A 16,760-nucleotide genomic window follows, 5' to 3' on the forward strand; every position below is an offset into this window, starting at 1 on the left:
GGGGAGGATGGATGGGGCCATGTATCGCGAGATATTGGCCAACAACCTCCTTCGCTCAACAAGAGCATTGAAGATGGGGCGTGGCTGGGTCTTCCAGCATGACAACGACCCGAAACACACAGCCAGGGCAACTAAGGAGTGGCTCCGTAAGAAGCATCTCAAGGTCCTGGAGTGGCCGAGCCAGTCTCCAGACCTGAACCCAACAGAAAATCTTTGGAGGGAACTGAAAGTCTGTGTTTCCCAGCGACAGCCCCGAAACCTGAAGGATCTGGAGAAGATCTGTATGGAGGAGTGGGCCAAAATCCCTGCTGCAGTCTGTGCAAACCTGGTTAAGAACTATAGGAAACGTCTGATCTCTGTAATTGCAAACAAAGGTTTCTGTACCAAATATTAAGTTCTGTTTTTCTGATGTATCAAATGCTTATTTCATGCAATAAAATGCAAATTAATTATTTAAAAATCATACAATGTGATTTTCAGGATTTTTGTTTTAGATTCCGTCTTTCACAATTGAAGTGTACCGATGTAAAAATTACAGACCTCTACGTGCTTTGAAAGTGGGAAAACCTGCAAAATCGGCAGTGTATCAAATACTTGTTCTCCCCACTGTATGTATTGTTACGGCTGTGGAAATTCGCAGAGCACCATATAGGTCCTCAGATCAGTTATGCCGATAAGTCCGTGTTCAGATAGATTTCCCCACAGTTGTCGAATGGGCTTTATTCGTGTCACCCGGGCTGTGATCTTTGAGTTAGCCGTTTTTCTTTTACTATCGTTATTTTGGACGAACCGCCATTACTACCACCACAAAGCGCCACCAACCACAACAACCATGATTACCACAACCACCTTCTCATCAACCGCCAACATCCCCACAGACAACGAACAGCCGCCTTCACAACAACCACCTTAACCACCACCGCCCAACCACACCACCCTCACTACCACCACAAATGCAAGCCACACAACCCTCCCGACCACCACGAATGCCAGCCACACCACCATCAAGACCACCACAAAACGCCAGCCACGCCACCATAACGCCAACCACACTACGAACGCATTTCCACCTCAGCACGGTTGCGAGAAGTCTGGCATTCATTGGGGGAGAACGGACGACGGCCTCACCCCTCCCCCCAATGACAAACACGTGCGGAAAAAATGAAAGCTATGGCAAAGGCAAAAGAAAGGCCCCGATTCGGCGAGGAAAACGCCCTGCTTCTGGAAGCTTCACACGCGTGCTGGAAGGGAGGGGGCGAGGTGGAGGGGCGAGGGCCGTTGAGATAAAAGCGCGTGCTGAACGCAGCGTAGAGAGAACCAAGTGGAGGTCGTCGAGAAGCGAGTGGAGAGGCGAGTGGAAGTCAGTCGGTGGAGGTCTGGGCTCGTGTGAGAGTGTGGAGTTGTGGGCAGCCATGCTGGAGCCTGGAGTCTGGGGTCCCCGCAGTCGGTGAGGATCTGGACAGGGTCCAAGGACGCCCAAGCAAGTCACCACGAGGATAGAGGTAACCTGCAGCGGCCTCTTGGAGTTCCTTCGGTCAACTAAGCTTCTTGGACATAAAGACCCTAAGGAGTCCAGTCTGACCCCCTTGTCTTAAAGGGGGTCTTTTCCTCGCTTTTATTTGTGTGGAAGTTGTCGCGCCGTGTCCCGTTAAGTAGAGAAACTGTCAAGTGACTGTACATGATTAATAATAGATGGTTGTAGCGCTTCGCCTTGCTCGCGTCTTGGTCTCGTCCCGCATTCATCACAAATCAACTGCATGCGTGTTTCACCAATTCATTGCATGATTGTTTATATAAGTGTAATATAATAAATGTGCTTATTTGAATGTGAACTTGTTCGTCGTGTCATTTTCCCCGTTGAAACGCCACATTGCATTTCGGAATGGTAGCGGGCTTTTTGAGAGCCGATAAAATAATTGGGTCCAGTGAGGTCTCGCGATAATACCCCGCTCGGTTATCCCAGAACGGAACGAACCGCTTAATCGGTTCGTGTCCGAGCAGACCTCGCTGAGGTAGGTCTCTCGGTCTCGCTGAGGTGAGCTGCCCGCGCGAATAATTTGGTATATCGACAATTCGGCGATTGACCCTGCCGCGCGCGGGTAGAATATTGACTAGGCCGTGGTGTGCGCTTGCAACACACCCGTGACTGGTTTTCGGCGTTGTTCCGGAAAGTCGCGACTGAATTGTCCGTCCAGTGGGAGTACGGCCGCGATTCGGATAAAAAGCGGCTGTCCCAGGTGGAGATTCGTTACAATATATGTATATATATATATATATATATATATATATATATATATATATATATATATATATATATATATATATATATATATATATATATATATATATATATATATATATATGTATATATATATATATATATATATATATATATATATATATATATATATATATATATATATATATATATATATATATATATATATATTGTTACGAATTTGGAATTCGATTGCACACAACATACAGGTTCCTTTAGTCAGCTATGTCGATAAGTGCTTGTTCCCTAGATAACGCACCTTCCATTGTTTAAATGTTCAGAAATCGATTAGATGCGCTGCGGATCGATTTAATAGTTAGGGAACGAACAATGGAGACATCCCTCCCCCTCTTCTGTGAAGAGGAAGAACCACCCTGCCGTCCCGTGACTCATGATGTGAACAACTCCCTCCCACCTGTGGCCGAGCGGGGGATGGAGCACGAGGGCATGAGTCATGAGTCACGCCGGGAGCGGGGGGAGGGTGGAAGAGGATAAGGACGAGATCCTTTCTTTGTTCTTCGTTAGTAAGCTTTTGCTTCGGCAAAGAGTAGTCATTCAGCAGACCTTTGGGTCCTGTTTGGCTTGGGTTAGGGTTGAGGCCTTCGGAAGCTTTTTGCTTCGGCTGGCTCAGTGAGCTTCGGCTGGCTCAGTGAGCTTCGGCTGCAGCCTGGCTCGAGAGGAGGCTTTTTGCTTTGATGGTTCCGTGAGCTTCGGCTTCTGCTTGGGTCGGGAGAGCTTTTTGCTTCGAGCTGCTTTGTTTGGAAGGAAGTTAAGCCGGTCACTCAAGCTGCGAGTGGTGGCTTCTTCTTCATGGTTCGTGGAGATCTTTTTCTCCATTTTGGTTCCCGGCTTGGTGCGACTCATCAACCTCTTCGTGGAGGTGGTTCCTCGGGGAAGCGATGCATCGACGGGAAGGTTCGGCACCTCGTCTCACCAGCACGTGTTGAGAAGCGCAGGAGGTGGTTCCTCGGGGAAGCGACGCATCGACGGGAAGGATCGGTGCCTCATCTCACCAGCACGTGTTGAGAAGCGTGGGAGGATTCGCGGAAGCTCGGGAAGGATCGCGGCTTGGCAATTGGATCCAGATTGCTCTCGCTGGGACCTGGGTCCAAACAACTTGAAGACCACACGAGGTGGAGAGGTTCGAGATAGGTTCTGGGTTTCAGCTCACCTGTCCTCCGAGCTGGAGCCCTTTATTAAAGGCCTCTGCCACCATTTCTTGGGTGTGTGTGTGCGTACGTGTGTCCGTGGGCCTGTCTAATAAGTAGGAACTGCTGTTAAGTGCAAGTGACTGTACATAATAAGTAGACGGTTGTAGTTCTTTTGTCATGCTTTGTTGCTTGTATAGGTGCATACGTGTTTTGCCTTGTTTAATTGCATACATGCTTTATTATAATAAATGTCCTTGTGTGAATGTAAACCTGTTTGTTGCGTCCATTCCCTCATTGAACTGCCCCATCTTGCACTCTGAATATAGTTGGTTTTTAAATAGCCGATAAATAGAATCGGTTCCGGCGAGGTCTAGCGATAATACCCGCTCGGTTATCCCAGAACGGAACGGACCGCCGAAGCGGTTCGTGTCCAAGCAGGCCTTCGCCGAGGTACGGTCCCTCGGTAGGTTACCCACGCGGGTACTTAGGTATATCGATATTCGGCGATTGACCCTATTTCGCGTGGGTAGAATATGGACTGGGCCGTGGTGGGATTAAAAACCCACCCGTGACTGGTTTCTGGCGTTGTTCCAAAAAGTCACGACTGGATTGTCCGTTCGCTGGGCAAAGCGACCGCTATTGGTTAGACGGGGTCGTTCGCATGCCGACGGGCGGGAATTCTACAACAATATATATGTATATATATACATATATATATATATATATATATATATGCATACGCACGCACGCGCGCACGCACGCACACACGCACGCACGCACGCACGCACACACACACACACACACACACACACACACACACACGTCATTCGTCTAGAATGTCATTGTATGCTGTGGACTAGCCTGAACCATGAAAAACAGCCCCAGACCATTATTCCACCTCTTCCAAACATTGCAGTTGGCAGTATGCATTTGGGCAGGTAGCATTCTCCTGGCGTTCGCCAAACCCAGATTCTTCCATCGGACTGCCAGATAGTGAAGTGTGATTAATCACTCCAGAGAACGTTTTTCCACTGCTCCAGAGTCCAATGGTAGTGAGCTTTACACCACTACACCCAAAGCTTAGCATTGCGCATGGTGATCTTTGGTTTGTGTGCGGCTGCTCGGCCATGGAAACCCATTTCATGAAGCTCTGAACGAACAGTGATTGTGCTATCGTTGTTTCAAGAGGCAATTTGGAACTCAGTAGTGAGTGTTGCAACCGACGACAGACGATTTTTCCACACTACATGCTTCAGCACTCAGCGGTCCCATTCTGTAAGCTTGTGTGGCCTCCACCATTTCACGACTGAGCTGTTGTTGCTCCGAGACGTTTCCTCATCACAATAGCAGCACTTGCAGGTGACCTGAGCCGCTCTTGCAGGGTAGAAATTTGATGAACTGACTTGTTGGAAAGGTGGCATCCTATTACGATGCCACCTTGAAAGTTACTGAGCTCTTCAGTACAGCCCATTCTACTGCCAATGTTTGTCGATGGAGATTTCCTGGCTGCGTGCTTGATTTTATATACCTGTCAGCAATGGGTGTGGCTGAAATTGCTGAATCCATCAATTAATTATAAGGGTGTCCGCATACTTTAGGCCTTGTGGTGTATGTACTTTTGAGTGTCTGTTTTGGAATGCTCTCATGCAATTTCTCGATAAATTCCATTGGGAGGTTGTTCCATGCATTCTGCAATGTTTTCCATAATTACCCTCGCCAAAGGAGAGGGTTTTGCACTTGTCTGTCTGTTTGTTTCTTTGTCCACGCAGAACTTCAGTGTTTTTGGCCACAACTGCTTGTCGGATTGAGACAAAATTTTCACGATAGGAGCGACAACTCATGTAGAATATTTTAATAATTATGATGTCATAGGTCACGTGGTGTGGCAGTCATGTTGGAAAAATGGGAAAAAAAAAATCAGACCTCTGTATCCCTGAAACCGCACTTAGGAAAAAATTGAAACTTGGCACATGGCAAATACTCCTCATGGGGAATAAGGGTGATTTTTTATGTCATAGGTGCCTTCGTTTTGATGTCATAATTGCAAATGGAGAATTATACATCTGATCAGCATGAAAATTTTGAGGGTAATCTATGGATAAAATGGGCCACAGAAAGAAATTTGATGACATCATCGGTCACGGGATTCGGCAGCCATATGGTTAAAAAAAAATTAACCTTCAACAATCCCTGAAGTGGATGAACAGATCAAGGCAAAACTTTACATGTATAACCGCCTATCCTTCTTCTTCTTCTTTCGGCTGCTCCCGTTAGGGGTCGCCACAGCGGATCATCCTTGTGATCCGCATAGTGATTTGGCACAGGTTTTACGCCGGATGCCCTTCCTGACGCAACCCTGGTCGCCTCTTACGACACAGGGATATGGTACACCTATTTTAACCGGGGTATACACCGGCCCAGTATACTGGTACTCATTTCGCCGACCTCGGAAGGATGACAGGCTGAGTCAACCCCCTGGTGTATTAATTCAGTGGCCCAACGGGGCTTGAACTCAGGACCTTTTGGATCCCAAGCCGCTGCCCTAACCACTGCGCCAACACACCAGGCTTATAACCGCCTATCCATGAGGAACAAAAGGTTCCCACATTTGACATCATAGGTCACATGGTCACATGGTCACATATGACATCAGAAAACCTGACAAATCTCACACTCTCACGATGTCTCTCCGAAAGGACCGTCTGGAACCCCCCCCCCCCCCCACATCTACTTTCTCAACAATCCCCTTGAAGAAGTTCTTTCATTCATTCAAGCTTCTGGGTCTCAGTATCTGCCATGATCTTACTTGGGAAAGCCACATTTCCCAGCTGGCCTCCAAAGCCAGTCAACGACCGGGCATCCTCCTTCCTTGGCACACCTGATCTCTTGACCACATACAAAGCTTTCATGTGCAGCCTGATGGAGTACTGTTCTCCCCTTTGGGCTGGTGCTCCAGCCTTTAACTTTTCTGGGCTTCACGCTGTGGAAACCAAAGCATTTAGGATCACTTTTTATCTCCTGCGATCAGGCCGAGTCTTTGGGTCTCTTATTCTCTCACCACAGGCAGGTTTGTGGTCTCTCTATCTTCTGTCGTCTCCTCTCCGGCCTCGCCCCCCCCTGCTCTGTCTGAGATATATCCCCCCCCCATAGTTCCACAGTGCGCTCAAGGTCTGCCAACAACCCCCCTCTGGTAAAACTACCGAAATCAAGAATCACTGCTCACCTTCACTCTTCCATTCCTCTTTTCCCCCACCTTTGGAATAAACTCCCACACTCTCTTCAATCCCATTCTTCCCTCCAGGCCTTCAAAACAGCTGTTCATCACCATCTCTTATCTTCCCCCATCCAAAACCATGATATTTTCTACCCCTTCTAATCCACCCTAACCCCACCTCCTTCAAATTCCCTGCTTTTCTTCCTTAAAGTCCCTGCAGTGTCCATCTTGTGTACCCCGCATCCAATCACTAATCAGCATCCTTCCTGATGGAATATACAGGGTGTCCATAAAGTCTCTTTACAATTAAAAAAATGTATTACAAAAGCAAATGAATAGATAAACCTGTGGAAATTACTACAAAATGAAGAGTAGATATTGAAGTTTTTTTTGCCTCATTTAATACACTTCTATATGGGCACCATTAGTTGCACGAAGCACATCAAGATGGTATAACTTATAAATTATAAAGAGACTATGGACACCCTGTATATTGTTACGGATCTGGAAACCATAAGCATTCAACATACAGATGTCCCAAAAGTCAGTTATGTCGTTATGTGTGTAGTCAGATCCCTTTTCTTTTGTCTAGTGGGATAATCAAAGGCATGCGTTGCGATTTCTTTTTAGTTAGGTTATTAAATCTTTACATCTTTACATTTTAAATCTAATGCGATCGACGGGGCGACATTACGCTTCCAATTATCGCCCAAACGGAAGGGACGAGCAAATTGTAAACCGCCGCCCTGGCGATGCAAGGCCTACCGAGCCTTTGTACGAGTACCCAATTCCCGACCAGGATGTAGCGAACATCCTCGTCGTGGGCAAAGGAGCACGAGTTAGTGGATGGGTTTAGCGTTAGATAGACCGGCCTCATGGGGTATGAGCAGTCCTCCATGGGGCCTGGTGGGATCAGTTAGAAGGAATATGGTTTAGAATTTAAAATGGATTGGAGACATAGATGGACATGGTATGTGTAGTGGGGAGGTAGATTAGCGATAGAATTAAATGGAACGTGCATTAGAATAAGGGATGGCGAGGGGCACGAGCTTGTTAGAAGGACGTAGCGAGCAGAGTGTAAGTATTGGGGTGAATTGAAGAAAGAAAGAAAAAAAGAGAGAAAGGAACATAATGAGTGAATGTGGGTCAGCGGGCCCGAGTATGAGTGGAGTGAATGCGGAATGCATGGTGCGAACGAATGATTGGGGGGAGGAGTGAATCCCACCCAAGGGAACCTGGGGTTAGTGTAATGTTAGTTAGTGGGACAGTTAAATTAACCAAAACGGATGTCGGTTTGTTGTTGGTGTGAACGAAGGCACAAAACCTTTCTTAAGGTACAGGAGTCTATTGACCGGCTGGGAGCGTGGCTGTGGAAATGTGTGCACTGGGTAGAGGGCCCCCTGGGCACCGGAGTAGTCGGCCAGAGTAGGCCATAGGTCCAAGGGACCGAGTTAGTGTTATGGGTACAGGTAGCCCATGGAAACGGGATCCGAAGCACCAAAATGCCACATGGGCATCGAAGGGGACACTGCCAGGGGCATTCCCCACGTTCATACGGAGTCGGTAGGCTCCGAGACAGCTTCAGTGACCCAGGAGTGCCGTAGTTTGAGTTCGGCAGATGGGAATCCCTGCCAATGGAGCCACGCTGCCCAGCCACGAAATTGTGCAAGAGCACGAGAAAAATTTGCGGGCCAAGCCCAAATTAATCACGAACACCAACACAGGCGGCGAGAATCATGGTTTCTAGAACCGATGGTTTCAAGTGACAGGCATGTTGAAAAGCCCCGGGAATAGATTAACGTTAATAAATGCCAGGATAGATAGGAAACGCGTACCCCTTCGCACCATCCATCCCTTCGCTGTTTGTAGGCCACTGGACTCGCCTTGAAAATTGCTGAAATCTGAGGGAGTTATTCTGAGGCTGCATTGGGGCTTGAGACAGATTCACTTGTCTCTTCCTCAATCCCCTCAAAAAAGGATCTTAGGGATTAGGGATAGATGGTCAGGACAGGTTAGCCAAACAAAGACGATAAAGGAGGCTAGGGGAACACGTAATTATAAAAAAAGTCTAAATTTCGTTGTTTTGTTTTTTCTTGTTGCAAGCTAATGGGGGTGGGTATGGACAAGGACAGGCATAAGTGATAGGTTGGGGGGAGACCGTAGGGTAGGTCCGAGCCCGTTTTCAGACCGGCCGGCACCACCGCACTCCCTCCACAACCTCACGAGACCAGCCAAGGCCGGCCAGCTTCGTGTGCCGACCTCCATTTGTCCTGAATCTTGCCTGGTCTGCGTTTGCCATGCCATGCTTTTCCTGCCTTTGCCTTGCTTCCATACCTGCCCGTGCCTTTGTTTGCATTCCCATGCCACAACCTTCACCATGTGCTCCAGGACCATCTCTGAAAGTGTTTTGCAAGGACTGCCCTGCAGGGAGCCGCATTCCCGCGGACTGCATTTGAGCAGCACGGATATCTCCTTGTTGTTGCATAAAGGCCAGTTCAAATGGCCTGTGAGATGGCGTATGGCCTGCCGTGTTCGGGTGAGTTGCCTCCAGCAGATGAAACAAAAATAAAAAATAAAAAGACTTCAATGACAATCAAGGGACCTTTGAAGGCCCTAAACCTAAAGACATCTGACCATCAATGCCTGCTGCGCACTCACCCACAAATGTTAACTTTGCTGCGTTTTCTCTCCTCAAGTCACAGATCCTGAGCCATGGGTAGTGTAAATATTAGGACTGTATATAATTTTAACCCACCTGTTGTTTGTTTAGTGCCGGCAATGTAGTTAAGTTGGCCGAATGAGTCTGTTAGTTTAGTTACGCAACGCACTCGGTTATTTATTTTTGGGACATGTATTCCAAATGTCACACTCAGGGATCCATAGGTAAAACGTACTAGGGGGAAACCTATACCTGCATGCCACACGAAAATTAACGACTCGGGTCGAGTCTATTAAAAGGGGCGAGGGGGGGGTAGTGTTACAGATCTGGAAACCATAAGCATTCAACATAGAGATGTCCCAAACAGTGTGACCACTCCTCATTTTCATAAATGCCAAGGTGAGCCAATGAAAAAAGCCAAGAATTCATAAGGTTTCGGAAAAGCAATGATAAGAGAAGACCTATACGCCAAGAAAACCTATAGAAAACCAAGACGCCAAGGTGAACAAATGAATAACCAAGATCTTGTGAAAAAAAGGCAAGGAGTGGTCACACTGGTCCCAAAAGTCAGTTATGTTGTTAAGTATGTGTGTTGTCAGATCCCTTTCCTTTTGTCTAGTGGGAGAATCAAAGGCCTGCGTTGCGATTTATTTTCTGTTATTATTTAATAATTTATTATTAAATCTTTACATCCAATGAACCCTCCAACGAACAACCAACGACCATTCCATTCCCCATCACAATCCACTACCCACCCGCTGTCTACAAGCACTCTGACTTGCCAAGGCAGGGTCTTGCAGCCGTTCCTTGCCGCTTCCACCAACGTTCCTTCCACAAACGTTGTAACTCTGGCACGACGGCTGTGCAACATTGAAACTGTTACTCGTCAAGTATGAACCCATGTGGAAGACTGGCTGGGGTTTCCTGGCAGGGGCCGTTGCAGCGTTGATACTGTTACTCGTCGAGTGTGGGCCCGCGTGGAGGAGTGGCTGGGGTTTCCCAGCAGGGGCCAAGGCCCCGCCCTAGAAAGGTGGGCCGTAGGACCTGTCCAATCAGAGGCGGACAGTGAGGTGTGTTCACCAAGGCCCCTCCCCGCTGAGGGTGGTCAATAAATTCCCGAGCAGTCTCTGAGGCAGGTGGTCTTTTTGAGGTCTTGGGGGTTTTTTTGAGGTCTTGGAGGGTCTTTTAAAAATATATTTTGAAGAGTTTTTGGAGGGCGGCGAACGTGTCTCTGCTGGCCCTCTACGAGGAAGGGAAGAGCGACCCCGACCCCCCCTCCGTGGACCCCAGCCATTCACCACCCGAGCTCCACCACGAACCTCGAGTCCCACACGTGCGACTGGGGACCAAACCAGCGACCATTGGCTGGTGCCGCATCATGGAGCATGCCCTTCCTCCGACGGTCAGGTACACCACCGAACGCTGGCCCCCAGCTTGTCTCTCTCCACGGCTGCGAGGGTCCAATAAAGACTCTGGGTTTCTTTTCATTTGTGTGTGTCTGCGTGTGGGACCGTCTTTCAGTAGAACTGAATGTGTTTTTGGATCATTGTAAATACTTCTTGCATATTCGCATGAAGTCTTGCTTTGTGTCTTCATTTACTGGAAACAAAACTTGTCAGAAATGCCCCCAGTTCGTTTCCGTCCCTTCTTGCATTGGTCCAGCATGGTTCAGATCTGAGTTTAGCCGGGTTTTTATACCCGATAATCTGTCCATTCCAGCCGGCACGGCTTTGGCAAGCTTCCGCTCGGCTACACCCAAATTGGAGTTGGTAGTCGGTAGTTGGAACTCTACCGCAGTCGGTAGAGTGACTCGGTTCGACAAAGATGTGCCGAGGGCGTGGTTTCCCCGGTAGTCAAAATCGCGTAGTTAATTAGGTAAATTAGTTCTAGACAAATAGACCCTACGCTACATGGTTGAAATATTGGCGACCACGGTCGGTTAAACGACCCGCAGGCTCACGGAGTTATCCGAGCGACGGCCTACAATTCCGGGGAGTTTGGTGGGAGACGACACAAACCTCCCCCACCTAGTGGTCATTCTTGCCACCGACCCCCGGCCCACAACAATATGATGGAAGGTTAGTGTCCGTCTGCATCGGCAGTGAAATTCATTAATGGATTTTATCAATTGTAATCTGATCAGAGTACGAGTTAAATGTGGGAAGTAAGGTGCGGCTCATGTGATAAGCGTTAGCCCTTCGTCTCTGCAAAAGAGCTGAATACTCACAATGTCAGCCACACATTGCTTAACATGATTGCTTAATCCATGATGGTTCACATCCTTTTGATGATGCTACCTACGATGGTCTTTTTTAAATAGAGTACTGGGCAAACCAACTGGCCTCAAAAATTCAAACAGCTATATTCCTAGTTTGAGTCCATGTATTCAACAACAGGATTCAAGACAAGATGGGTGTGAATATTCCATTTTGTTCTAATGTTCTCTAAAATGAATAATGCCAGACCAGATGTGAGTCCAAGAGAGCTGGAAACCAAACATCAGACAGTCTAATCTCCTCTTAAAGTGGCTGAAAAAAATTGCACTTATCTTGAAGTAATTATGATAAATATTGGCAATAAAAATGGGATAAATATGACAAGTTGTGGTGGGTGGTTTTGAAGATAATTTTCATAAGATCGTTTTCAGAAACTAAGAGAGGAATCGGGGAATGAATGAGTAGTGATAGACCAAAAATAAATGTTAGATCGAGTGTAGCAATATGCATAATGAAGAGCAAATGTAAAAAATTTCCATTTACAGGAATTTCCCATCCGGAATAGGTTGTGAGCCCTCCAGGAGACGCCTCTCTGCCTCTTTCCTGGCTGTCACCCCATGGAACCAGGACATTGAGCGGTGTAAGTTTTCTGCAACCTCTCTTTCCAGTCTGGATCGATGTTGCACAACATATCCCTCCAGCTCCATACCCTGAGGATTCAAAAGTATATTAAACTACAAAAAAGCCACATTGGTGAAACAGCGCAAAAATTCTCACACATACCTTTTGAAAGCTGATTTATGCAAAGTAAGTGTGTTTTCACACTTCTTTCTGCTAATCTAAACACCAACATTACACATGAAACCAAATTCAATTTGATTGGATGCTGCAGGATTTGAGGAATAATCATGGTTTATAATCTCTATAGCAGAAAGAGAATGCCATGAGAAATGTTAAAACCAAACGAGATTCCAAAATAATAAGAGGATTAACAAGACTGAACATTGAACATTGCAGAGCCTGGCCACCAAGCCAGGGTTTATAGATTACAGTAGATCTGGGAATGGATGATCTATTTTAAAGTGTGTACATTTGCTGCAAACATATACACACATGCACTCATTCATTGACACACAAGCTGATTACAATAGCCTCTCCCGTCGCTTCGGGAATGGGCAAAGCTGAGGAAAATGACAAAAAATATAATTGGCTGTAAAATTATAGACAGTCATTAAGGTGATGATTAGATTGCTGTTTTTAAGGATTATATAACACAAGCAGGGGTACCCGGCGTTGACCGGCATTGCCTGGTCTATTTTTTGTGAGGGCCTAAAACACTTCCCTGCACCCACTAAAGAATGGGGACGGGGATCATTTAATATTAACTTTCACAAAAAAGGCTTCGGCACTATAGTGTGATTACAAAAGAAATCCCCAAAAATCCAACTTTTTTTTTCGAAATTTTCAAAAAAAAAAATTCCCGAAAACACTCCACGACACACTGCTGAACTTCAAAATTTAACGAAGATCCTTTCAGCCATCTCTGAGAAAAATGGTGACGCGCGCACACACACACACACACACACACACACACACACACACACACACACACACACACACACACACACACACACACGACTCTCTTATAGTACAGATACACGTTTTTATTCACCACACAACCCAACCTCATGAATTTAACACACTGACAACAAAATTTTCGTTTTCAGAGCACAGGTAAAAAGACATATGCAACAAACTATACAATCTTTTTTTAATTCACTGCAATTCAACACATTTATTCCATAATTGCCAATGCGAGAGAATGAATAAAAACAAAAATATGCGCAAATAATACTTCGGAACTTGGGGAACTTGGAAGGAAACAATCAAAATAATGTATACCGACCGAAGCAAATATGGAGACATATTCAGAAGCCATTGCTTGTATAGAAATGTGAAGAGATAACAATAGAAATTAACAGACAATGAAATGAACAAAAAATAAAAAAAAGAAAGACAAAATAGAGAACAAAATGCACAAGAAAACGGTGAATAACAATGCACTTGATAAGACTTACAATCATAAACAACAAATCAATATGTTAGAGAATAAATGATTCCAAATAAAATGAGATAAGAGTTCATTTATAAGAAGCCTGTAAAACGACCCACAGACCCACAGACTTACAGAACCACAGACAAATCTCATTTGAGTCTCTCTCAGCAACCTCTCATTGGACACAAAGTCTGAATAGCAATAGCCAAGGATTCACCAAAGAGACCAGGAACCGAAAGACTTACGTCTCCATCTCAGATCCCTGGTCAGAGTTCAAGTCTCACATCCGTAGAGCAAGACTGGAAGCACCAAGGACCTGAAGACTCAGACTTTTGTCCTCTTGCACAGGTACCGGCAGCGGCACACCCCATGATCCAGTGAATCCATGACTCCCCAGGCCCGACCCAAATGTCCATTGACCTTTGGCTCACAGCCAGCAGAGACATGAATATATATCACTGCCAAGGTAAATGAATCTCTCCATGACCTCAACATCTTCACCACAAAACAGGTACAAACAAGATAGCAGCATCCAAGATGTCATTGAAAACCTGGATCTTAGTTTTGACCCAGGAAATCCGTAATCCCAGCGGTTTGACTCCATATTCAGTGCCTCAAGGGCCCCAAAAGGATATTCAGCGTCTCCGTAAAGATGACTGGATCATCTGTGAAAGCAAGGTCAGAGATTTTGACATTCCCAAACGATGCACCACAACTTGATCTCTCTGACATCCTCCCCAGAATCCAGTCCATACAAGTGCTGAAAAGTGTGGGGGCCAGTACACACCCCTGGAAAACTCCAGTAACAACTAGAAATAAGTCAGAGATGGTACCACCACATCTCACAGCACTCTCAGTACCAGAGTATCATTCAGACATCAGATTGATTAGTTTTGGTGGCACCCCACGAAGACTAAGAATCCTCCAGAGGACATCCCGATTCACTGAATCAAATGCTTCACAGAGATCAACATAGGCTGCAAGCAGCCCCTGCCGAAACTCTCGTCTGTGTCCGGTGATGACTCGAAGAGCAAGGATACCGTCAATCATTGACCTCTTTGGTGTAAAGCCTGACTGCTCTGGACGCTGGTGCTCAAGAAGATGGTGGCGAACCCCATCAAGAATTATCTGAACAAAGAAAAGCAGCATTCGGACACATTTTTTTTGTATGAAAACGAGTGTTGAAAATGACATTGTAGACCATAGTAATGTATTTTATTGAATTCTTAGACCTTTAAAACGTGGGTTTTTACCATCAAAATCAATTCTCTATGTCTAATATAGGCCAATCGGGTTGTTGGAAGAAAGTTAGTTCAGTGGTGGCCATTTTTAATTCTTCAATAAATGAATTAATTCCCCAAGGGTGCCAGGTTGGAACTTTTCTGATTCATGACCATTCAGGTCAGTTTTCCTTGAAACATCAACAAAACATTGTATTTTCCCCAAAACACGCTTTTGTGGTCTGCCACCAAACTAACAGGAGTATTATTAGCAATGAGAAAAAAAGATAATAAGGGAAAGTAAGTACTGTATGTGTGTAGTTGACATATTATAATAAGAAAAGAAAAAGGCCAAGTATATATTCTTTGGGAACTCCATGGCTCAGAGCAATCCATGAAGATTTAGAGCTTTTATTGACTGTGAAATGTTGTCTATTCGTAAGATAGTCATGAAACCATTCAAGAACACAACCGAGAACACCATATAAATCAAGTTTGAAGAGAACAATATTATGATCAATCGTATCATAGACCTGAGACAAATCAATGATGAAAACACCAGCTGTGCACAATTTGCCAGAGAGGGAATTAGAAAGTAAATCTGTCAAATCAATAAGTGCCATTGCTATCTGTAGATTGCTTACGACGAAAGCCAAACTGTTGATCAAATAAAATTCTCAAGTTAGAGAGAAATTTAAATCGATGATTATACTCAGGTCTCTCCAAATTTTTAGAAAAACACGGGAGAAGAGATATGTGTTTGTAATTGTAAATGGCCTGAGGATCGTTACTTTTGAAAACTGGAGTAATTTTAGCAACATTGAGATTCAATGTAATGGAACCAGTAAGAAACTAGAATGAGCACTCAGTCGAGCGCATTCCTCCACCAGGCTGATTAGGTACCATTTTGTATCCCACTGATTGACCGGATCTGGATCTGGACCTGAACTAAAATCGAATTGGCTTGTTCTTGTCACCCTCAACTCGTCCACCAAGTTTCCTCCGAATCCATGAATAACATTTTGAGATATCATGCTATATATAGGTTCTAGCCCCATCACTCAATGGTGATGAATCACGAAAAATAATGATTGGATTCGGATCTTCAACAAAATCGAATCAATTCGTCTTCATCACACATGCAACCTACATAAATAATACCATATGCATGACGTTAGTGTCATGTGATAGTCACTGTGCTTCTTTGGTTGAATGTAGTATTCCTGGCTGCAAACCTCCTGACTGGTCATCAGCAGGACAGAGACAACGTGCTCGCATGGCAAGTGCTAATAAGAGCTGGCAGGTCATGCAGCAAGTGCTGTGAAGGGACTCAATCTGTGCCCTGCTGCGTCATCAAGTTAGGGGGTTTGATTCAGTTATAATAATGAGCCTAATAGGGTCACAAATAAATGATCAGAAGTATGTTGTCCTGATGAGCCCACACCAAGGATGAAATCCAGATCGACATCTCTGCTTTCATCTATTCTTGACCATAGGCTTTAATCTCAGTCTGCAAAGGCTTGAGTACCATAGGGATGCATCCAAGTTTGGAGGTGATGTGTGAGCATAATTTATGTACCTGACGTCATAGTCGTGTCATTGGGTCAGTGTGCTTCTTTGGTTGAATTTAATATTTCTGGCTGGTGATCAGCACGGCAGAGATAACGTGTTCGAGTGGCAGGTGACAATAAGTGCTGGCAGATCATGCAGCAAGCACTGTCATGGGACTTGATCTGTGTCTTGCTGCCTCGTCAAGTTAGGGAGATATATATATATATATATATATATATATATATATATATATATATATATATATATATATATATATATATATATATATATATATATTGTTGCGGATTCGCGCCCGCCGGCGTGCGAACGGCCACGTAATTCGAATCGCGGCACGTCGTCCACCGGACGGACAATCCCGTCGTGACCCTCTCGGACTAACGCCGGGAACTAGTCA

At 45.4% G+C, this 16,760-nt stretch overlaps 2 protein-coding genes across 3 annotated transcripts in view; both read right to left on the reverse strand.

Moving 5' to 3' along the window:
- Window positions 1–16,760, reverse strand: part of LOC147016900 (uncharacterized) — a 394,344-nt gene that overhangs the window by 102,022 nt on the left and 275,562 nt on the right. The window lies entirely within an intron of this gene.
- The window catches only part of LOC147016901 (tyrosine-protein kinase ZAP-70-like), a 116,858-nt gene that overhangs the window by 49,719 nt on the left and 50,379 nt on the right, over window positions 1–16,760 (reverse strand). For both annotated transcript variants that reach the window (XM_085846101.1, XM_085846102.1), the window contains exon 5: window positions 12,062–12,228. In XM_085846101.1, the coding sequence (XP_085702227.1) occupies window positions 12,062–12,228 (167 nt within the window). The remainder of the gene's footprint in view (window positions 1–12,061; window positions 12,229–16,760) is intronic.

Source organism: Eptatretus burgeri, chromosome 11, assembly GCF_056783735.1.
Source record: "Eptatretus burgeri isolate ZD-2024b chromosome 11, Ebu_testis_v1, whole genome shotgun sequence".
NCBI classification, from domain to species: domain Eukaryota; kingdom Metazoa; phylum Chordata; class Myxini; order Myxiniformes; family Myxinidae; genus Eptatretus; species Eptatretus burgeri.